The sequence below is a fragment of the Rhinoderma darwinii genome, chromosome 4 (genome assembly GCF_050947455.1).
Source record: "Rhinoderma darwinii isolate aRhiDar2 chromosome 4, aRhiDar2.hap1, whole genome shotgun sequence".
Classification (NCBI taxonomy): Eukaryota; Metazoa; Chordata; class Amphibia; order Anura; family Rhinodermatidae; genus Rhinoderma; species Rhinoderma darwinii.
The window spans coordinates 93,370,175-93,393,234 of record NC_134690.1 but is presented as its reverse complement, the minus strand read 5'-3'; the positions used below and the strand labels follow the sequence as shown (position 1 = coordinate 93,393,234).

The window sequence follows — 23,060 nt, the reverse complement described above, 5'->3', positions numbered from 1 at the left end:
CCTGGTCTGAAGGCAATACGTAACACACTGTTCGAGCCCAATCTTCTGAGGTTCAGCTCTGAGTATTGTCATTCCCTCACCTGGAGGTACAACCTAACTTGCTGCTGCCTGGGCTGGTAAAAAGTAACGTGCGCAACACTCTGACTTACTGCTGCTGCTACAGCGTATGTGGGACGTGGGAATTTCTGGGTAAGGACCTAACATCCTGAATAAAAATTCTTTACCTATCCCCTCATGACACAGAAACTGCTGAGACAATCCCACATACACAAAATGCTTTAGAGTCTCAATGAAAAAAAACAAGGTTTGCGAAATTGCACAACGAGCTTCTTAAATTGTCTTGAGCTTTTCCATCAATCTCTAAACTACATAATAATTGAGGAGTTTTACAGTTTCAAACTGAGCTTGCAGATGCAGTGACGAAACAGAGCAGCAGAGACATGTATCTGTGGTCTTCAAAGTGAAAACGTTTTCCATCTCCCACATACTGATCCATTTAGTTTGTGCCATTTCAGAGCAGCACCACAATCTGCAGGTCATTCCAGCATGGAGCTAATAAAACGGACATGGATATGGAGTCCTGTGCTACATATCCCAAAATTGGGGCCAGCACTGGGCCTGTTTGAGTCATTGAGTGTAACAAGATTTCGTTGAGATTGGTAGTAGAGGCGGTAATCCTGTGCTCTGCTTGTCTGATAAATTAGACGGTACAAATGCCACCAGACCTATAGGAAGAATGAGTAATGGTCTTGTAGATCTTTGGCTGAAGAGAAAAGGGAATGCCACCCCGGTAGACGAAGCCAAGGTGAGAGTTTCTTCTTTGGTCGCTCGGTGATGGCAGAACATGGCCGGTGCCAGCTGCGCCTTTGCACACTAAGAGAAGTTGCAGGGTCCCATGAAGTTGGGGAGAGGGGCAGACCAGCTTAGTGACTCACATGGGGCCATGCGAAGTATGAATTCATCCCCAAGCAGTGGCTTGTGCTTCTGTGTCTATGAAAGGATGAAAAGCTGTAATTATTTACACAGATTGTATTTATGTTCGTACTCGCACACGCCGTTACTTTCCTATGGGCTGTGCAAGGTGTTGCAGAATTGTCACATTAAAGTAAAGAGGAGGAAAATGGATGTCACACAGAAACTACACAGAGGCAACATGGACATTCATATGCATGACATGCTCGTGTGAATAAGGCCTTAATGGAAAGAAAGTTGGAGTAAGATGCGACACGTGTATTATGAGATGAACGCCTTTTAATAAATGTGTCGCATTTTTCCCAGGCCATGCGCCATCCATTCTATTCTCACAGCCATAAAATAAAAACACACTCTCACCTCTCAGGCTCCCTCAGCATGCCACGTGGCTGGTACAAGCTCCTAACACTGAACAGCATCTGGGCCTTATATGCGACACAGCACTCAACGTCATCACCTGCTGCCCGGCGTCAGGACCTTGTATAAGCCGTGCGGCATGCTGAGGGGACCCAACGGCGGGAAGAGGAGTGGTGAGGTGAGCATAATTTTTTTTTATTACAGGCCTCTCCCTTGCTACGCCCTACAGAGTGAAATCTTTGCCGGCTATGAGCTGCCGTAGATTTCCACTTAAATTTTCGCCAAATTTTCTGGCGTAAATCATAATAAATTATAATAAATTCTGGCGTCAATTATAATAAATTTGTTGGGCCGGCCCCTTTTGAAAAGACACGCCCCTTCCAACGAAAGTGGCGAAGGCAGTGTAAAAAGGCAAAGAGTTGCAGTTTGCGACTTTTGGGCCTTATTGCCAGAAAACTGGCGTAGCAAGGTTGATTAATTCTCCCTATATCCTTATAGTTGTACGTGTATCTTAAAAAGATACAGATAACTGCAGCTTTCCAGTCACTTACCTGATCTAATCTTCAAGGTTTGCTTGAGACTCTCTTTCCTTTGAAAAAATAAAAAATATGAATGTTACTGATCTTACATACTCTTAGCACATGTGAATGAATGCATGTAATTTAGGGGGAGGGAGAGAGGTGGCTGTCAGAGATTGGTGCCACTTATCTAGGAGAGAAAAGGACGGACAGGTTTAAACCTGTCAAAGTGATGTACCATTTCAGCTTAGGCTCTTTTCACACTGCGTTTAGTGGTTTTCGTTTGAACGTATACACAGGGAAAAGCTCCTGACTTATAGGTTAAACAGGCCGTGAGGGATGCCACTGTTAGGTATCAGTTTCACGCATTCGTCACCGATAGGATATATGGCATCCGTTTAACTTATACATCATGAAAAGCTATCGAAAGGCTCATGGCACTTCCTAAATTCTATAAACAAGTGACCTAGTACCTCCTGGTGAAGGAGAAAACATGACAAATTAGAATTTCCAGTGTCTCAAGTATATGTATCTCTCAAAAAAACTTTTCTGTAAATAAGTTACTGAACTTTATCACTATATATTCTATATTAACCCTTTCATGACCAAGGGTCATTGATGCCCTTGTGTCCAGGTAAAATTTTATATTTTTTATATGCAGTTCTTTAAATGATAATATCTCTGGAACCCCTTTGAATATCACAACTATTTTTACTTGTTTTTTTACAAGACTTATGTGGCTTTCATTTTCTAGATTAGTTTAATTAATTCAGTGTTTTTAATTTTTATTATGAGCAGACAAATCACAAAAAATTTAAGAAAAAACACTTTTTTGTATATATATATATATATATATATATATATATATATATATATATATATATATATATATATACACATATACACATACACACATACACTGTAGAGCTCTATAACAATTAGTCCTCTTCTCTCACCGTCACCCTGGATTGCTGTGAGGAGAGAGTGAAGACGGCTATATAAACACGACCGTGAAAAAAATGGCAGTAAACAACGAATCAACTGTCAGTTTTTCATGGCTGTTTTGCATCAATGTGTCTCAAAATTTGAATCCATTTCCCGGCCGTCTGACCGTTTTTAACCGGCATTTGCCATCCGTTTTTCATGGACGTTAAAAAAAAATTATGAATTTTATTCGTAAGGGCTTTTCATCTCAACCCCCTGAAAATAAAACAGTGCTCATGTAGATAGTGACGCAATACCACTGTAGATAGTGCCACATTGTCCACATAAGTAGTGCCAGTGCCCACATAGGTAGTGCCCACTGTAAATAGTGCCATAGTGCCACAGTTCTCCCTGTAGATAATGCCCACTTACTGCCACACACAGTGACCATGTAGATAGTGTCACAGTGTCCCCTGTAGAGTGCCAATATAATGCCACAGTACCCATGGAGATAGTGCCACACCCCCTGTAAATAGCGTCACCCCCCTGTAGATAGCAATATCCCCCCTTTATTTAGCAATATTCCCGCTGCAGATAGCGCCACCCCCTCACCCCAGTAAATGGCACCCCCTTCGTGTAAATAGCACCACTGTAGCTCCCAGTAGGAGCGGAATCCCTCTGGCCGAAGATTCCGCTCCTACAGGAAGCCCCTGATGTCTCTGTCCATATATGGACAGTGACGTTAAGGGTTGACTCTAAGAGCGGAATCCCCTGCCAGAGCGGGGATTCCGCTCCAGGAGTAGCCCCTGACCTCACTGTCCATATATAGATAGTGACACCAGGGGCTTCTCCAGTAGCGGAATCCCCGACACAGAGCGACTCGACACCAGGGATTCCGCTCCTAGAGAGAGCCGCTGACGTCATTGTCCATATATGGATAGTGACACCAGGGGCTTCTCAAGTAGCGGAATCCCCGGCCAGAGTGTCGCCCGGAGATTCCGCTCCTAGAGGGAGCCACTAACGTCACTGTGCAAATGGACAGTGAGGTCAGGTGCAATCTCTAGAAGCAAAATCCCTGGCCAGTGCGATCTGACACAGGGGATTCCGCTCCTAGAGTCAGTTCAGGTGGAGTGGGGTGTGCGATGCTAGATAGCAAATCTCCGCTGTAGATAGCATCGCACCCCCACTGTAAATAGCGCCACCTGAACTGAGTCTAGGAGCGGAATCCCCGGTGTCAGATCGCACTGGCCGGGGATTCCGCTTCTAGACAGAGCCCGACATCACTGTCCAGACAGTGACGTTAGTGGCTCTGTCTAGGAGCGGAATCCCCAGCCAGTGAGATCTGCCACTGGGGATTCCGCTCCCAGACTCAGTTCAGGTGGCGCTATTTACAGTGGGGGGTGCGATGACATCTACTGCGGGGTGGGGGGGGAAGGGGGTTTCTATCTGCAGGGAGGGTGGCACTATCTACAGCGGGGATGGAAAGACGGCGGGGGCTCCAATTAGGAGGGGAATCCTCGGCCAGGGATTCCAATGCTGGAAGCAGCTTAGGTGGCGATATCTACAGAGGGTTTTGCGGGGGCTGTGGGTGGCACTATCTACAGTGGGGGGTGTATTCCGGGGCTCTCAAAGCCCCGGCACACATGCTCACACTGAAGCAGCACTGCACTCATTAAACCCCTTCCAGGCTGCCGATATCTATACACGTGCTAACTGCAAGGGGCATTGGCAGTTAGAATGTATATAGCCGTATGGCAGTCGTGAAGGGGTTGATAACTTGGCCTTTCCAATTTTTCATGCTCTGTGTAATCCCATATCATGCCCTGAAAGAAAAAAACAAGGTACTGATGAGCTTATAGCAGTTACTGTCATTTTACCCACTTGGTCGGCCTCTGGCAGTGCCTTCACAGATCTCTCTGGAGCATACATCATGTTGTACCTTATATACCCGCCTGTACCTGCAAAAAAAAAGGAAAAAACATATTCGTTATCATATCAGAGCTTACAGTTGCAAGAAAAAGTAATTGAAATATTTGGAATTACCTGGATTTCTACATTGATTAAGCCCTGATCACATCTGGAGGCTCCGTTAGGGGCCTCCGTTGCAGATTCCGCCGAACATATGCTGCGCTATTGTTTCCGGTAAATCTACGGACACCCTGACGGAACCCATTAAAATCAATGGGTTCTGTTGAGACAGCGGTTATCTGCGTCATTCTCATTATTCTGCTCCTCTGCTCGAGCAGAAGAACGGAATGCCGAAATTCGATGTGAACGTGGCCTTACTAATAAAATATGGTCTGATTGTAGTATGTCACAATTATAGATGAACACAATCTAACTAAAAACTCACCAATAGTTACACTGTTCATATCTTTTATTCAGTAATTCAATTTAATAGCCTGTAGATCTTCCATTAATCACCTCCACCAAATGTTTTTGGTGGCTGCAACTGAGATTTGCACAACGTTGAATATTGGATCTTTCCTCTCTGCAAATGTGTTTCAGTTTATGAATTTTTCTGAGATGCGTTGCATGTGCAGCCCTCTTCAGGTCATGCTACATCATCTCTATAGGGTTAAGGTCAGGACACTGACTTGGCTATTCCAAAACACAAATCTTCTTTTTCAACTATACTTTAGTTATTTACCTGTGTGCTGTGGATCATTGTCTTGTTGCAACACCCATCGTTCACTTCAGCTTGAGTTCATGGTCTGCTGCCCTTACATTCTCATGTAAAATGGTTTGATATAACCTTGAATTCATTTTGAATTCCATAACATGTCTTCTGAAGGTTGTTTGCTTGGAGGCAGGGTTCACACTAACCAATCTTTATTGAGAAGAACTGCTTTGACAGTAACCAGGCTTTGTGTGCCTTTATTTAATGAGAAAAGCACCTGTGAAACCCAAACCTCTAATCTCATCTCCTTAATTGAAACAGCTTTTGCCAATTAGCTCTTGGAGAAGTCAGTAACACAGAGGATCACTTAAGTTTCCTCCTGCACTATGGATGTTTAACTCAATGTGCTCAATAAAAGACTTGAACAGTACAACTGATTGTGTGTTATTATGTTAGTCAGACTGTTTGTCTATATTTGTGACTTAGGTAACAATCAGAACACATTATTTAATAATCACTGTGAGAGACACCTGCGCACAGTTCGTATGGTGCACTGGTATTGATAATTTTCCCTTGTGATAAAATAAAGAGCAGTAAATGAGAGCATTCAGATGTCAGAAAAGAAGCACAAAACTATATATAACTGGCTTGATCATTTCTACTGTTGTTAGTTTTGAACGGCCTGTACAGGCAAAACGCGCTGTTGTATCTAATTGCAATTACCATGGTCAATAACTAGGGGGCACCACTGTAAGAGTCCTATTACACAGGGCAATTATCGGGCAAACAAGTGTTCACAGAACGCTCTTTCCCGATTTATTGCCCTGTGTAAACAGGACAACAATCAGCCGATGTATCGTTTCTGCAGCCTAAAATATTATCTTTATCGGCAGCACCTCTTCCTGTGTAAACAGGGAGAGGTGCTGCCACATGAAGAAAATACATGGGGATTGCTCGCTCCCAAACATAGCTCCTTGTGAAAGGCGCAAACGAGCGCTGATCAATGAGCTGTCTCGTTGATCGGCGTTCGTTTACATGTCCCATGACGGGCCGTGTAAGAGGACACTAACTCTATTAGATAACGATAGTTATAATATTGTCCTAAATCTGGCATAAACACAGTTTAACAGTCCTCAAAAATACCAGACAAGTTGGATTTTAGCCTGATGCCTGGTTCCCGCTCATCCCTATTAGGATAAACTTGTACACTCAAAAGCAAGTGTTTATAGTGGTGTTGGCTGTCCGTTGAACGCACTAGCTATTGAATACATGTGACTGGCTTCAGACTATCCGCCAAGTAAGGGTCTGTCCACTGTGATCTTTAATGTTTTGTTAATTTTCAGCAGGAAATTGGTTTTCCCAATACATTCAGTAGTGCTCGCCAAATGTAGTAAATTTGATTTTATGTTGCAGGATGGAAGGATCTAGCAGCTGGCTGTTTAATTACTATTATTATGTGAAGGGCCTCCTGTGATTTCAATCTAATGCTCGGATTGCTCCCTCCTCCAGCACAGATAGCGGTAACTGAAGCTGAGCAGCGAAGGTCCAAGTGGATTAAAGTGCATAGGTTTTGAAGAGATCAAAGGCCTCAGGGACAGATATGTAGCAGAGCCATGTAGACAAACCCTGTACTACGGAGCCATAGACACTATGTATACTGCCACATGGTGTCTCTAAACAGCACCGTGTTACGGAGCCATAGACACTCTAAACAGCACCGTGTTACGGAGATATGCTCCCCTAGAAGAAATGGGGCAGATTTACTATTTCAGTCTTTCTTTATGCTTTTTAAATATGTGTCAAAGTGGTGTTTATACAGTGAGATTTATTAATTTGACGCACGGCAGTACGTCAATTTGGTGCATCGGTACATGCTCATCTCTGCAACAGAACGGGACAAGGTGATCAGTCTCAGTTATATCAACGAAGTATTGGTATGTATTGTGTCAAATGTTTGTGACAAAAACTCTCATAGAACACCCTTAGGCTTCGTTCACAATTGCGTCAGGCCTCCGGTCCGACATTCTGTCCGAGCTTTCCATCGAGCCCAGACTGACACAACCGGAAAGCATAGGTTTCCGTTTCCATCACCATTGTTTTCAATGGTGACTGATCCGCTGCCAATGGTTTACGTTTGTCTCCGTTGTGCAAGGGTTCCTTCGTTTTGAAGGAATGAATAACGTAGTCGACTACAGTATTGATTCCGTCAAAATAACGTAGACAAACGGAAACCATTGGCAACGGATCTGTCAACTTTGAAATCAAGGGTGATGAAAACCTATGGTTTCCGTCTGTGCCAGTCAGAGCTCCGTTCCGACGGAAAGCTCCAACGGAACGTCGGAACGGAGCCCTGAAGCAGATGTGAACAAAGCCTTAGGCCTAATTCACACGGGCGTTGCGCATCTCGGACGAGAAAAACTGATGTTTTTCACGTCCGAGGTGCATCTGTGCTTTTCTCTTACGTGGCCCCCTCAGACACCAGGACTCGTGTGACTGCTACCTCTGCACCCCCTATATCTATGCCCCTGCTGAGGACCAATGAAAGTGGAGTTATGCGTTAAGCGTTTTATTTAGTCCTGGAGAAATTTTAGTTTATAGCTTCTTTAAAAGAAACTGCACCGAACAGCATGGGCATAAGTTGGCGCACAGTTGGCCTTTTCTCAATAACAATCGAAATCCTTTGTGCGAAAGGTAAATTGGTAACAATAATAGTGAGATTATTGTTTTCCAATGGGTTAAACAAAGCTGTAAATTTGAGTTATGAGTTTGCAGAGCACAGAGTTGAGTAAATATGGGTATGATAAGTCTCTTTGATCAGAGAAACATTCACATTTGTTATTCATGCAGTGTCTCCTGCCAATTCCGACCAAAGGCTCTGGAGAGAATCCACTCTCCCTGCGCTGTGCTTTTAATGGAACAGTCCGTTCCGCACCTTACAGGTGATGACAGGAGGGCGCAATGATGTAGTCGGGGTTAATTACTTACAGGTGGTGACAGACTCCTCCCTCCCACACCGGATGTGACAGCGTTTCCGAGTAGAGTCTGGTGCAGGCAAAGGATTCCTTTCTGCAGGCTAAAGAGCAAAGGTGTCACCCTCTATAACAGCTCGCACACTTATATATTCCAATAAACAGCCGCAGCGTGCACACCACAATCACACTACAACCGTAGCGGCCAAATGACTCATTCCGTCTCTAGTGACCCATACAAGCGAATATTCACATTGTGTAACATCACGGCCCCTGCTGCTGGACTGGGTTAACTGATTTAATTATATGCAGCAGCCTAGAGATTTATACTGGAGAATAGAAGTCCGTCATCAGAATACTCCCAAGAAAAAACTTTTGAAGTCGTTTATTCGCGCAGCTGCAGTCGTATTAACCAGTGCAGCTACATATGGACAGCGCTGTGAGAAAGTCCAGATACACGGGGGAAACTAGAGGAATAGTTTAGAAACGTTCGCCACGTCTACAATAGGTGGTAATACAACCTACGTGCTCACTTTCTGTTCGCAGTCTACCGGCATTGCCCCACTAGTCAGGTTTAAAAATTATGACAAATTTGCGACATTTGTCTTCCCACTCCAATAAAAAAAGAACAGGCTAGAAAAGCATGCGTGATCAAGTAGTAAATGTAGTTTTTGCGTCAGTTCACATGGCGGATTTTGCGTGGCGGGCCCCGCAATAAAATCCGCTGCAGAATTATTCCTCCTAACAAGGATTTCAATGGGAGGTTCAGGGGGAATCCGCACGAAGATCGGGTGGGACGCTTCTTTTTCCTGCTGGCTGAAGAAAATAAGCTAGCGGGAAAAAGAAGCATCCGACTCCCATTAAAATGAATGGGAGGCAGAATTGTGCGGTGGAATCCGCGGCTGATTCTGCTGCAGAAATTCTGCTGTGTGAACAGGGCATTAGACTCTTATCAAAAGCAAAGGTTAAAAGGGCGCAAACTAGTTGTGCAGATGTAGTCAGACTATTCCAAATGTGCCCGATTTATTAGGAGGTGTGTGCTTTTAAATAAATTGGCGCAATTCTCACCAACTACTCTTTTCAATTTCATTGGTGCAAAATACTTCATTATTAATAAATGTGAGCCGCTGTCTTTACTTAATTTGACTACTGCTTTACATAGTTCTGCCGTACGTTAGTGGTTGTCACTGTAACAAAGTAATGTTATTATAGCATAACTAACTGGTGCAAACACTACACCCACCAATGCATCTGGGACTATTGTACCCCATTCAGTAAAACTGAGCTGGTGTCCAACCATGCAGCAGCATCCCCTGAAACTGATGAAATTACATTGTGAGCTCCATAAATATTGACCTTTTTGTATACCTACCCAACTGGCACTGCTGCCCTTTAAATCCGGGGGGGCAATCACAGATTTCTCCATTCACACAGGTTCCTCCATTAATGCATGGTGTTTCCAGGCAGCCTCCACGGGCACCTGTGAGACAATAAGTCCATAAACTATATGTAAGTGTTAGCGAGTGTTGTATTGCTGTAACGTGGCCGTAACATGGGGTGGATACTTACCAGATCCCCTGCTCGTTTTATACCGCTTTTTTATGCTATTATTTTGTATCACATTTCTTTGCTTCATAACTCTTTCATGGTCCTAACCGATTTCACTTGTGATTCCGCTGTCGCGTTGCTGTATTTAACTACTGTGTTCTTTTGTACTTACAGTTGATATGTTGTTTACACACTTCAATACTCTGTATGTGATTCTGATGTATTACAATACATTTTATTTGTGAATTTAAAAAAGTGGCTTTACCATAATCTACTAATTTGAGCCAAACATTAAAAGAACTAGCTGGATGCCAACACCAAACCAATAGTGTAAACTAAGTCTTAAACTCTGTTCACATCTGCATCTTTCATTTCTATTGTTCTGCTCCTTCATAGAAGCAGAACAACGAAAATGACGGCAATGAAGGATCCGTCACATGAAAGACATCAACGGCACCCGACGGGACTTTAATGGGTTCCATCAGGTTTCCGTCATGGTGTCCTTTATTTTCCTGGACAAAATAGCGCTGCATGCTGCACTATTTTTTCCAGGATGTTTAACGGAGCCTCCAATGTAAATGTGAACTCAGCTCTATAAACAGCCAATCTGTACATAGGCTGATGCAAAAATCAGTCAGGTCCAATCAGGATGTGACCGGGTGTCGACTGTGAATAAAATGTACAAATTATCACCCCAAATGTTTGCAATCAGAATAAAGGATGGCAGCATCTTGTCCAGAAAAAAAAATATTAGTCCAATCTATTTCACATACTGCAATATTTTGGGAGGGTTGGCAGGGTTACATGTCATTATCATGGCAGAATGGAGGTGGAGCGAAATGTATTGGGACATTAAGCAAACAATTCACTAGTCACGTGGGGTCAGCTTGCCTGTTACATACCATCTCTATTACTTTGCTCAGGGCCGTGCAGTTGCAGTGCTTGTCTTATGGGGATGGAGGATTCGTCAGTGTTCTCCATTCTGATAGGAGTTTCAGGTTCTGAAAAAAAAATAAAAACAGAATAAGGAAAGTGTTTTTTTGTATGTACTGTGGATTTTTTTTATATATGTTATGCAAAGAATTCTATTCACCTTTAGTGATGTTAATAGACCTGTTGCTATGATGACTGAATCTGGCAGTAATACGTCTTCGCCCATCCGTCAGCTCAGTAAATCTGTAATGCAAAGGACAGGTAAAATGTGATACAATGTAAGTTATGCTTCTGTTTGCAAACAGATGATATATATGTGTACCTGTGGGCTTGTGGAGTGTCAGCAGGCGGAGGACCCCTTTCTGTTAGCATGCGTATTTCTGGAGGAGTTTGTGGTGGAGGTCTGTTCCTTAAAATCCTAGGAGATGTCCATCGAGGCTCCTGAGTTCCCTCCCTCTGCACTGTAATATACACAGATAAATAATGGTGCAAGAGCTCCGTACAAGCACAGCACTATTGTCCTCTACCACAGCGCCGTACTTACATGTCTGTATCCTTAGAGTCTTTGGGTCACTATTCACAGGCCCCTGCGGGGTATTGCGCAGAGCCGTCGCAGTGATCCGATATCTCTGACCGGGTTGTAATTCTCTGACAGTATACGATGTCATCTTGCCATTAGGTATGTATCGGCTCTTGGTGCTGTGGTTGTGTGTTACATTAAATATGTATCCATCCACAGAGCTGTCAGGGGGTGAATCCCAATTTAAGTGCACAGTGCTTGTAGTGACCAGTACTGCTGAGAAGTTCCTGGGAGGAAGGGGACCTAGTGAATGAAAGGGTGAAATTCTTACAGACATGATTATGGCTACAATGAGTTTGGAAAACAAACTAAGTTCATATCTCGTTTTGTGCACACGTTTGTGATATAAGACGAAGTATACATTTTTTAAAGTTACAAAAACAAATGCATTTGTAACATATGCTTAGGTTTTATCGTAGTGTAAGTTTTTATACCTTTGTGTCCGTTCCTCTAAAAACGTTTCCTTTTTTTGCTCTGGAACTAAATCAATCTTTATAAAATCAAGATTTGTAAAGTCAAAATATAAAGGAAGAAGAAGGGAGTGGCTGCAGTGATTTCTGGCACCAGTGCTGAGGGATTTGGCAGGAGGAGGCACTGTTTTATATCATAAAGATTGCATACGTCATCCATACGTCGCCATTGACTTCAATACAAATAAAAACGTATACGTGTGGTATATGTTTTGGAAAAGTGCTGAAAAGCATCGTAGACTACGCTTTGTAAGACTTGCAAAAAAAAAGATAGAAGGTAAGCAAACAAAGCATATACACAAACTACACTATTAGGGCATCCATCCTGACCATGTTTTAACGCTGTTTTTTCATGCCGAAACGTGAACGTCGGATGTAGAGTAAAAACAAGATGTGAACTTAGCCTAATCTTGATTATTTTTTATTTAGGGATAATATACACATAAGTACTCCCAATATTTCAACCACAACCAAACCTCACACCATTGTATATAAAGAGAAAGAAAAAAATCCATATTATCTGTTTAATAGCAACCCTCTTTTCGTTTTCTTACGTGTCCAAGCCATCAGGGGTACACTGGGCAGGCTCTCTGAAGATGGGTTGCCTGGGTCGGAACTGCTTAATGTACTGATTTGAATCGAATATTTTTCTCCAGGCAGTAAATCTCTGTGGATATAAGAACATATATTAATGATGCTGAAATTATGATATTTTTTTTGTTCTAAAGCCAAAATTGCATAATGCAAATATAAAGTCGGCACACTGGGCTTGGCCCAAGCACTAGGTAGTGTCCCACTTGCCTATGAACAGATTGGTCCAGATGTTTTACCCTTTTATTATAAGAAGTGGGAGCTGTGATGGTGGGCCAACTCTCTAACATTGCGCCAATTATCCTATAATGAGTGACTAGAACACGTTATTCTCAATAATTACCCAAAGAAGATGGATCAATTGGGTAAAAAAAGAGATACACATGGTTGGGATGTGCTATTGGAGACTGTCCAAAATAAGTTTAGAAATCGGACCATATAAAAGAGGACAATGTAAAAAGTTGTAGAAGTATGACACTATAACCATACCATAATGGTGACCCCCGCATCCAATGGGCATGATCTTGGGGTTTTCAACATAACAAACTCAGCATACTGATCAAGAAGTCAAACTATATTAAACCAAACATCTCCCAGCTCGCTATTAGTTACACATTGGCATAGGTGGGTTGTAGAAACAAGCATGCACACGAGATGCCCAAGCCAATGGCGGATCATCATTGGGTGTTTTGGGCGGCCTCCCGGGGAGACCATAGCCGCCCCAAGTACAATGCGTTTTTGCAGCGAATCGCGGCAGAAACTGCGACAAAACGTCATTGTGTATGTCCTGTAAAGGACCTGCAGACATAAAGGTCACATGACCTTATGTCTGCAGTTCTTGTTACTGATTAGAGACATGCTGGTCACATGACCGCAGGTCCTACAACAGCAGCAAGAGAGAAGACCGTGAGGTGAGCTGCGAGGTAAGTATATCATGGATTTCTTTAAGGGGTCTGTATTTAGGGTGGTCTGTATTAGTTTAAAGGGTCTGTATTTAGGTGGTCTGGGGATGGTTGGAGAGTGTCAGTATGTAGGGACACAGCCCTTTGACAAGAGGAATCGTTTGTCAATGCTCTCACAAAAAGGTGGTGTTCATTATAGGCCCAGCAGAGCGGCGGTGGGGAAGGGGGCCCAAGTTTGTGGAACAGCCCAGGGCCTATGGTCTACTTAATCCGCCACTGGTCCAAGCTAATAAGTGGTGGCTACCTGTCACCTGGTGTAATAAAACCTGATAGCGAACAAGGTACGTTTTTAGGGTATCATATGGGTTTGGTCACCACGAGGCTGCTCATCGTGGTTTTAGATGGTTTTTTTTCTGCTGGAACGGTTTTCTTCAAGCAAAGTCCAAGCACCATAACATAAAAGTCTTCCCAGGTGGGCACGTATCTGCCCTACTTTTCTTATTTCATGGAAGTATAAAACCACCAAAAACGTTGAAACATTTTTAGGTCGATGACTTTAGCATGCTGTGGCCTGAATGCATTATGTGACCACTTAAACTAAGTAATCTTTTATGTACTCCTAATCCTCACCTAAATGTATATTCTCCTGCTGAAGGTTCTTGCTCTGCTTGCTGAATCCGTTCATTTGGGTGCTGAAAGGACAGTCTTACATGCGCAACTGGCAAGTGTCTGTGCGGGTTGAGTGACCAAGATACAGTAATGGAAGACTCCGTCACGGAACTGATCCGTGGTCTGTCCACTGTCGGTGGTCCTATGGAGCCAAACATACATTTTTAATATGCTAAGTATGTACAGCAGTCTTAAAAACACATACACCGCATTCCAAATTATTATGCAAATGTTATTTTTCGCTGATTTTCCTAAATAGTCGATGCAAATTACAGTCAGTATAATCTTCAAGCCATCAACCGTTGGAGTATAATGCAAATTTTATTGAACAAATCTCCTAATGATAACAAATTTTTTTTTAGAAGTAAAAAAACTCAAAATGCACTGTTTCAAATTATTATGCACAACAGAGATCAAAATATTTTAAAGGTTGTAAAGAGAACTAAAATGGTAATTTGTTGAATTTGCAGCATCAGGAGGTCATATTTACAGAAATCAAAAGCTCTTTCAATCAAAAAAAACTTAACAGGCCAAGTTACGTGTTAACGTAGGACCCCTTCTTTGATATCACCTTCACAATTCTTGCACCCATTGAATTTGTAAGTATTTGGACAGTTTCTGCTTGAATATCTTTGCAGGATGTCAGAATAACCTCGCAGAGCTTCTGTTTTGATGTGAACTGCCTCCCACCCTCATAGATATTTTGCTTGAGGATGCTCCAAAGGTTCTCAAGTTTCTCTCCTTTTATGCCCATAGCAGCCAATGACACAGAGGTATTCTTTGCAGCATGAGATGGTGCATTGTCATGCATGAAGATAATTTTGCTACAGAAGGCACGGTTCTTCTTTTTGTACCACAGAAGAAAGTGGTCAGTCATAAACTCTACGTACTTTGCAGAGGTCATTTTCACACCGTCAGGGACCCTAAATGGGCCTACCAGCTCTCTCCCCATGATTCCAGCCCAAAACATGACTCCGCCACCTCCTTGCTGACGTCGCAGCCTTGTTGGGACATGGTGACCAACCATCCACTACTCCATCCATCTGGACCATCCAGGGTTGCACGGCACTCATCAGTAAACAACACGGTTTGAAAATTAGTCTTCATGTATTTCTGAGCCCACTGCAACCGTTTCTGCTTGTGAGCATTGATTAGGGGTGGCCGAATAATAGCTTTATGCACACTTGCAAACCTCTGGAGGATCCTACACCTTGAGGTTCGCGGGACTCCAGAGGCACCAGCGGCTTCAAATACCTGTTTGCTGCTTTGCAATGGCATTTTAGCAGCTGCTCTCCTAATCCTATTAATTTGTCTGGCAGAAACCTTCCTCATTATGCCTTCATCTGAACGAACCCGTCTGTGCTCTGAATCAGCCACAAATCTTTTCACAGTATGATGATCACGCTTAAGTTTTCTTGAAATATCCAATGTTTTCATACCTTGTCCAAGGTATTGCACTATTTCACGCTTTTCGGCAGCAGAGAGATCCTTTTTCTTTCCCATATTGCTTGAAACCTGTGGCCTGCTTAATAATGGGCAACGTCCTTCTTAAGTAGTTTTCCTTTGATTGGGCACACCTGGCAAACTAATTATCACAGGTGTCTGAGATTGATTACAATGATCCAAAGAGCCCTAAGACACAATACCATCCATGAGTTTAATTGAAAAACTAATAATTAAATGTTTATGACACTTAAATCTAATGTGCATAATAATTTGGAACACGGTGTATACAACAGTCCTCTAAAAATTATAGGATTTGGGTATAATGGGCATATTAATGATGTCTTACTTGTGCGGGCAGAGAGCGTAAGTGGGCGGCTTATATCATTGTGGCGCATGTTGCGTTTCACTGTGACAATGGTAATGTTATAAGGGCGACCTGGGATGAGGCCTCGCAACTCATGCTCCGTTTGACCTCTCTCCACAAAGTCTGTCCTTGAGGAGCCATCTGGAGCTGTGTAGCTCACAGCAAAACCATCTGACGAATGTCCAGGCACTTCATCGGGAGGTGTCCAAAACACCCATACACTGTTCTCGCCCACAGCACCCAGCGACAAAGACAAAGGAGGGAGCAGATCTGTAGGAGGAAGGAGAAAGAGATAGGTATTAACCGTTAATATTATGTATGATATTAACCGTTAATATTGTGTATATAATATAAACTGTACATATTCTATATGTAAAGTATATTCAGGCATGTATATACTAATTTCTTCACATAAGGATCAAGTAGACTGTGGAGTCTGATGCTAGAACACCCACTGATCCATAGAATAAAGAGTGCCTGTTCCTGGTGGAGAGTTGCCCGAGTATGCTCAATCACTTTTCCTATAAATGAATGGAAGATATGGAAACAGCGCTGAAGCGGTTAAACTCACACCAGGAATTGTTTTGGCAAACTAGTGAAGTAAGTAGAACTAGCAGGATGATATGACATCATGGATAGAGGGTGTAACTTGTAAAAGAACAATTAAAGGGGGGCTGTGACTATTGAGGATCTGTGTGACTACTAGGAATGATAGGTGTGGGGGGTGCTTGCAGTGAGTACTGGGGAAGTGGACGTACATGCTGTGACTAATGGGGCATTGAGAAGGTCTTGCTATGATTATTTGGTAAGTGGGAGGTGCCTACTTTGACAACTGGGTACGTTTGGGAGGGGTCTACTGGGGATAATGCTGACCCCTAACTTTTGGATCATATACACATTATGTGACTGTCGGCTGAACATGCCGATTCTAGCATTAATTTAACATGCCCAATCCTTCCTTCCCCTGACATCTGCTGTCGGGGAGTGGCGGAACCCCCCCCCCCCCAACCCATTAAATGGTCATCTGGTACTGCCACTCCCTCGATGGAAGATATCTGAGAAAAGAAGAATTGGGCATGCTAGATTTCAAAATGCCCGATCCTATGTTTTCACTGGAGATAAGTCGCCACCAATGGAGTCTTGTGGCGGCGTATTCCCCTCTCCCCAATGTATCGGGAGGTTGTGAGTAATAGCTGTAGGCTAAACGAGTGTTTGGCCGACAGTTATCTAAGGTGTATGGCCAAATTTAGACCTGGTTAAGATTTGTCCAGGCCTCATGTACTGTGTAATTTAACAAACTTCACAAACTAATGTTACCTCTTTCACAAGTGATGCCGGTATAGCCAGTCCGGCAATTACAGCTAACTGCACCCTCTGCACTGGACATACAGACACCACGACTGCCACATGGGTTGAGCAAGCATAAGTCACTTACTACAAAACACAATTTTATGTAAAGGATCAGATAATACCTTTGAATAAAAAAAAGCACACTATTAACAATAACAGCTAACACAAGGATATAGTTCAGGGGTCTCAAACATGCGGCCCCTGAGACTGTCATCTTCGGCCCGCGGGGCACTGTAGCTCCCTCAGGAGAGGAGAGAGCAGGCTGAAGGAGGAATGCGCCGGCGCTCCTTCATTATGTCATGAAGGAGCACAGTCCGTTGGTGGTAGGTGAGCATTGGTCACACAGCCCCCTGTAGATATTGCAACCCCCCCTGTTGATATTGCCCCCCCCCCTGTAGTTAGCCCTACATTCCCCCCGGGCCATACATCTCAACCGTCCCGGACTCAGTGGGACAGTTTCCGGATCTCGGGCTGTGTCTCGCTGTCCTGGGCGGCCAGGGTTATGTCCCGCTGTCACCTGTAACTGTGTCCTGCGTTCTGAGTGGAGGAGCAGAGGGCTCCCCAGCAGGGGATTCTGCTCCATGAGTAGCCCCTGACATCATTGTCCATATATGGACAGTGACATCAGGGGTTCCCTATAGGAGCGGAATCCCCGGCCTATGCTCTGGCTGGAGATTCCACTCCTAGAGGGAGTCCCAATGGTGCTATCTACAGGGGTGGCACTATCTACAGAGGGCACTATGGCATTATCTACAGCGGGCAGTATGGCATTATTTACAGAGGGCAGTGTGGCCCTATCTACAGAGGGCACGGTGGCATTATCTACAGAGGGCACTGTAAAATATCTACAGAGGGCACTGTGGCATGATCTACAGAGGGCACTGAACTATGTCTACTCACACATTAACTTTACTGAAGTGTCTGGACAGTGAAGTGTCTATTCACAATCCCGACACTTCGGTAACGTTTGTGTGGGACTTAATGGCAGCAAGCGTGATCTCGTGAGATCACGCTGTAAATGACAGCACAGCGTGATCTCGATGTGCTGTGTGAGTAAGTGACACGCAAACGTTACCGAAGTGTCGGGATTGTGAATAGACACCGCGTCCTGGCTGGAACTGATGTCTATTCACTCTCAAGACACTTCAGTAACGTTAATGTGTGAGTAAGTGACAGCACATCGTGATCTCGCAAGATCACTATGTGCTGAGTACATGAATGGAGAGAAGTGTATGACGCTGATTGGGTACTTATAGTGTGGTGACAGAGCCTTTTTAAACTGGAAAACTGGATTGTTAAAATAAGCATGTGGAGTAAACTTGCAAATTTCCAGTAAATTTAAACCTAGCAGTATTATTATAGTAATATAGTATTGTTATAGTAATGTAGTGTTATAGCATTGTAGTATTATTATAGCAATGTAGTAATGTAGTGTTATTATTATAGTATTGTAGTATTGTTATAGTAATGTAGTATTATTCTAGTAATGTATTATTCTAGTAATGTAGTATTGTTATAGTAGTGTAGTATTATAGTAATGTAGTATTATAGTAATGTAGTATTATTATAGTAATGTAATATTATAGTAATGTAGTGTTATAGTAATGTATTACTATTATAGTAATGTAGTATTGTAGTAATGAAGTATTATTATAGTAATGTTGTATTGTTATAGTAGTTCAAATAAGTAATTGATTAACGATAATTTTGTATTGTATTAAATTTGAAAGTAATGCGGCTCGTGAACTTCAAATTTTTTCTGTGTGGCCCATTTTGAGACCCCTGATATAGTCTATAACATATAGTTCACCTACTGAACAAATTCTTTCATTTAGTAATTTCAAAATTGTAACCATTAAATAGATAATTATTCATATTAACCTGTTAGAAAGAACTTCAAATGTTAGTAAAGTAGTTTCACCTGATGTGTTAATATATTCTATGCAACATAAGGCATAACATAAAATCAAAAGCTGTCTATATACACTACCGTTCAAAAGTTTGGGGTCACCCAGATAATTTTGTGTTTTCCATGAAAACTCACTTATATTTATCAAATGAGTTGTAAAATGACTAGAAAATATAGTCAAGACATTGACAAGGTTAGAAATAATGATTTTTTATTTCAAATAATAATTTTCTCCTTCAAACTTTGCTTTCGTCAAAGAATGCTTCATTTGCAGCAATTACAACATTGCAGACCTTTGGCATTCTAGCTGTTAATTTGCTGAGGTAATCGGGAGAAATTTCACCCCATGCTTCCAGAAGGCCCTCCCACAAGTTGGATTGGCTTGATGGGCACTTCTTGCGTACCATACGGTCAAGCTGCTCCCACAACAGCTCTATGGGGTTGAGATCTGGTGACTGCGCTGGCCACTCCATTACAGATAGAATACCAGCTGCCTGCTTCTTCCCTAAATAGTTCTTGCATAATTTGGAGGTGTGCTTTGGGTCATTGTCCTGTTGTAGGATGAAATTGGCTCCAATCAAGCGCTGTCCACAGGGTATGGCATGGCGTTGCAAAATGGAGTGATAGCCTTCCTTATTCAAAATCCCTTTTACCTTGTACAAATCTCCCACTTTACCAGCACCAAAGCAACCCCAGACCATCACATTACCTCCACCATGCTTGACAGATGGCGTCAGGCACTCTTCCAGCATCTTTTCAGTTGTTCTGCGTCTCACAAATGTTCTTCTGTGTGATCCAAACACCTCAAACTTCGATTCGTCTGTCCTTAACACTTTTTCCCAATCTTCCTCTGTCCAATGTCTGTATGCTTTTGCCCATATTAATCTTTTCCTTTTATTAGCCAGTCTCAGATATGGCTTTTTCTTTGCAACTCTGCCCTGAAGGCCAGCATCCCGGAGTCGCCTCTTCACTGTAGACGTTGACACTGGCGTTTTGTGGGTACTATTTAATGAAGCTGCCAGTTGAGGACCTGTGAGGCGTCTATTTCTCAAACTAGGGACTCTAATGTACTTGTCTTGTTGCTCAGTTGTGCAGCGGGGCCTCCCACTTCTTTTTCTACTCTAGTTAGAGCCTGTGTGTGCTGTCCTCTGAAGGGAGTAGTACACACCGTTGTAGGAAATCTTCAGTTTCTTGGCAATTTCTCGCATGGAATAGCCTTCATTTCTAAGAACTAGAATAGACTGTCGAGTTTCACATGAAAGCTCTCTTTTTCTAGCCATTTTGAGAGTTTAATCGAACCCACAAATGTAATGCTCCAGATTCTCAACTAGCTCATAGGAAGGTCAGTTTTATAGCTCCTCTAAACAGCAAAACTGTTTACAGCGGTGCTAACATAATTGCACAAGGGTTTTCAAGTGTTTTCTAATCATCCATTAGCCTTCTAACACAGTTAGCAAACACAATGTACCATTAGAACACTGGAGTGATGGTTGCTGTAAATGGGCCTCTATACACCTATGTAGATATTGCATTAAAAACCAGACGTTTACAGCTAGAATAGTCATTTAGCACATTAACAATGTATAGAGTGTATTTCTGATTAATTTAATGTTATCTTAATTGAAAAAAAACTGTGCTTTTCTTTCAAAAATAAGGAAATTTCTAAGTGACCCTAAACTTTTGAACGGTAGTGTATATGTGTGTAAATTTGTCTAAATCCTGGTCATTAAAGGCCATATCTTGTTTTAGAAAAAAGTGTTTGCTTATTTTTTACAAAAACACTTCCATTCTTGTCCATGGAATGTGTCTGGAGGGCTAATCTGCAATACTAGATACTTCCTATGGACAAGAGTGGTGCTATTTCTGTTTTTTATTTCTATTCCTGGACAACCTCTTTTAAACAAACTGATGACTATAATGTTTGTATCCCTTTGTAACCAGGCCAAATTTTATATTTGGAAGCATCAAGCAAAATACATTCCTCATTCCAACACAGAAAATGTGGCTATGCTGGGACAAATATTACCTTATTTTATATCTACACTCACCTGTCTGACAGTGATAGCCATAGAAACCTCTAGGACACACACACAGGTAAGAACCTGCCAGATTCTCACACTTGCCCCCATTCTGACACGGAGATGACTCACAACTATCCAGCTCTGAAGACAACAATTGTATAAGGGAAATGAAAAATACATTAAAACAGAGACATTTTTTATAAAAAACATAATATTAATTTTCTCCCCCCCCCCTTTTATTACTTTTTCCTTTTTTGAACTGTTGCAATATTCAGAATATATTTGTTTGTTGTGATTCAATCTATGGGGTTAGACCCCCGGGTGCTGATTGCATTGTTTGATGTACAGTTCTGGGGTAACATCTAAGGATCTTCAATTTTTGACATACTCTTGTTCTTGAGTAATTGGCCAGTGTCCCTAAGGCATGTTATGCGCATAATTGATAGGTTTGGCTCTTTATCGGGATTAACGATCAATTGGAAGAAGTCCTCTCTCTTGTTGGTGGGACCCCAACCCCCTGGGGTGGAGGCTGCCACAGGGAAATTCCAAAGGGTTTCCTGGTTTAAATATCTCGGAATACATGTGAGTGACAGAGTTATGGATTTTGAGTCTCTTAATATTGACCCGTTATTAGGTAAGCTCCAGAGTAAGACGACAGAATGGTGTAATCTGCCGCTTAGCGTGGTGGGTAGAGCCAATCTTTCTAAAATTATATTTATGCCTCAGATATTATATTTATTGCATAATGCCCTGGTATGGGTTCCCCAAAGGATCTTTCATAAAATTACTGCTATATTTCAGGATCTGATATGGAAAAAAGGCGTTCCAAGGATTCGTATGGAAACTGTGCAGAGGCCAAAGGAGGATGGGGGTTGGTGGTGCCAAACCCGTGGTTGTATTATATTGCTGCTCAGTTGCAAGATATCAGAGGGTGGGGAGCGGAAGTACTATTTAATGCAGCGGGGAAGTTAATTAGTGTGGTGACTGGTGAGAAATAGCTATTATTGGTTCTGGAATCTGGGAGACTGGGAGAAAGAAGGTCGGACTTTCCTACATTAGCTATGATCTATAAGGTCTGGGACAGAGCGAAGGCTTTGGTGGGACTAGTGGAAAACACTCCTTATTCCCCTATCTGGGGAAATGCTCTTTATAAATAATTTGATAAATTAGTGAGGTTTGAGGAGTGTCAGCGTAAAGGTATTAGAACCCTTCAGAGTCTTTTTTCGAATTGTGTGTTTCGTACATTTGATGATCTTCAGGAGCAATTTGATCTGCAGAGATCAAGTTTTTATCAGTATTTGCAGCTTAGGCACGCTTATGATGTACAGAATAGACTTGTCCCGATAGTCCAGTCCTCTCATACTTCTTTTTGTTCTGGCGCAACCCGGTAACACTAAGGATATATTCTCCTTGTTGTACGGGTCCTTACTGGAATCCACTCTTAATGCTCGGCCTCTTAGGGTATGTTCACACGATTAACAAAATACGTCTGAAAATGCGGAGCTGTTATTTGACGAGCCGTCATTTTACGCGCCGTATTTTGACAGCGACGCGTAAAATGACAGCTCGTCTGCACAGAACATCGTAAGACCCATTGCAAGCAATGGGCAGATGTTTGCCGACGTATTGGAGCCGTCTTTTCAGGCGTGATTTGAGGCGTAAAACTTCTCCATTACGTCTGAAAAGAGGTCGTGTGCACATACCCTTACTATAAAGGAAATGTGGGAGAGAGATTTAGGTCAGATTGCTGACGAGGTTTGGAGGGACATTCTAGATTCAGTACCCAGCACATCACTGAGTGAGATGTATCGTCTTTCTCAGCTTTTTCTTTTACATAGGGTGTATAAAACCCCTCTTCTTCTTTATAAGATGGGATATAAAGGGGATTCCTGTTGCTATCGCTGTGGGGAACATGGC

At 42.5% G+C, this 23,060-nt stretch overlaps 1 protein-coding gene across 6 annotated transcripts in view; it reads right to left on the bottom strand.

Annotated features, from left to right (window-relative positions):
* Positions 1-23,060, bottom strand: part of SNED1 (sushi, nidogen and EGF like domains 1) — a 222,467-nt gene continuing 199,407 nt past the window's right edge. For 5 of the 6 annotated variants that reach the window (XM_075861359.1, XM_075861362.1, XM_075861361.1 and 2 more), the window contains 14 exons: positions 21,171-21,284; positions 17,181-17,297; positions 15,846-16,133; positions 14,015-14,195; positions 12,446-12,558; positions 11,386-11,664; positions 11,164-11,302; positions 11,002-11,084; positions 10,811-10,909; positions 9,733-9,840; positions 8,377-8,464; positions 4,649-4,729; positions 1,881-1,918; positions 1-990 (listed from right to left, as the gene is read on the bottom strand). In XM_075861359.1, the coding sequence (XP_075717474.1) occupies positions 959-990; positions 1,881-1,918; positions 4,649-4,729; positions 8,377-8,464; positions 9,733-9,840; positions 10,811-10,909; positions 11,002-11,084; positions 11,164-11,302; positions 11,386-11,664; positions 12,446-12,558; positions 14,015-14,195; positions 15,846-16,133; positions 17,181-17,297; positions 21,171-21,284 (1,760 nt within the window). In that variant the 3' untranslated portion in view covers positions 1-958. The remainder of the gene's footprint in view (positions 991-1,880; positions 1,919-4,648; positions 4,730-8,376; positions 8,465-9,732; positions 9,841-10,810; positions 10,910-11,001; positions 11,085-11,163; positions 11,303-11,385; positions 11,665-12,445; positions 12,559-14,014; positions 14,196-15,845; positions 16,134-17,180; positions 17,298-21,170; positions 21,285-23,060) is intronic. The other variant, XM_075861360.1, reaches the window with a different exon arrangement.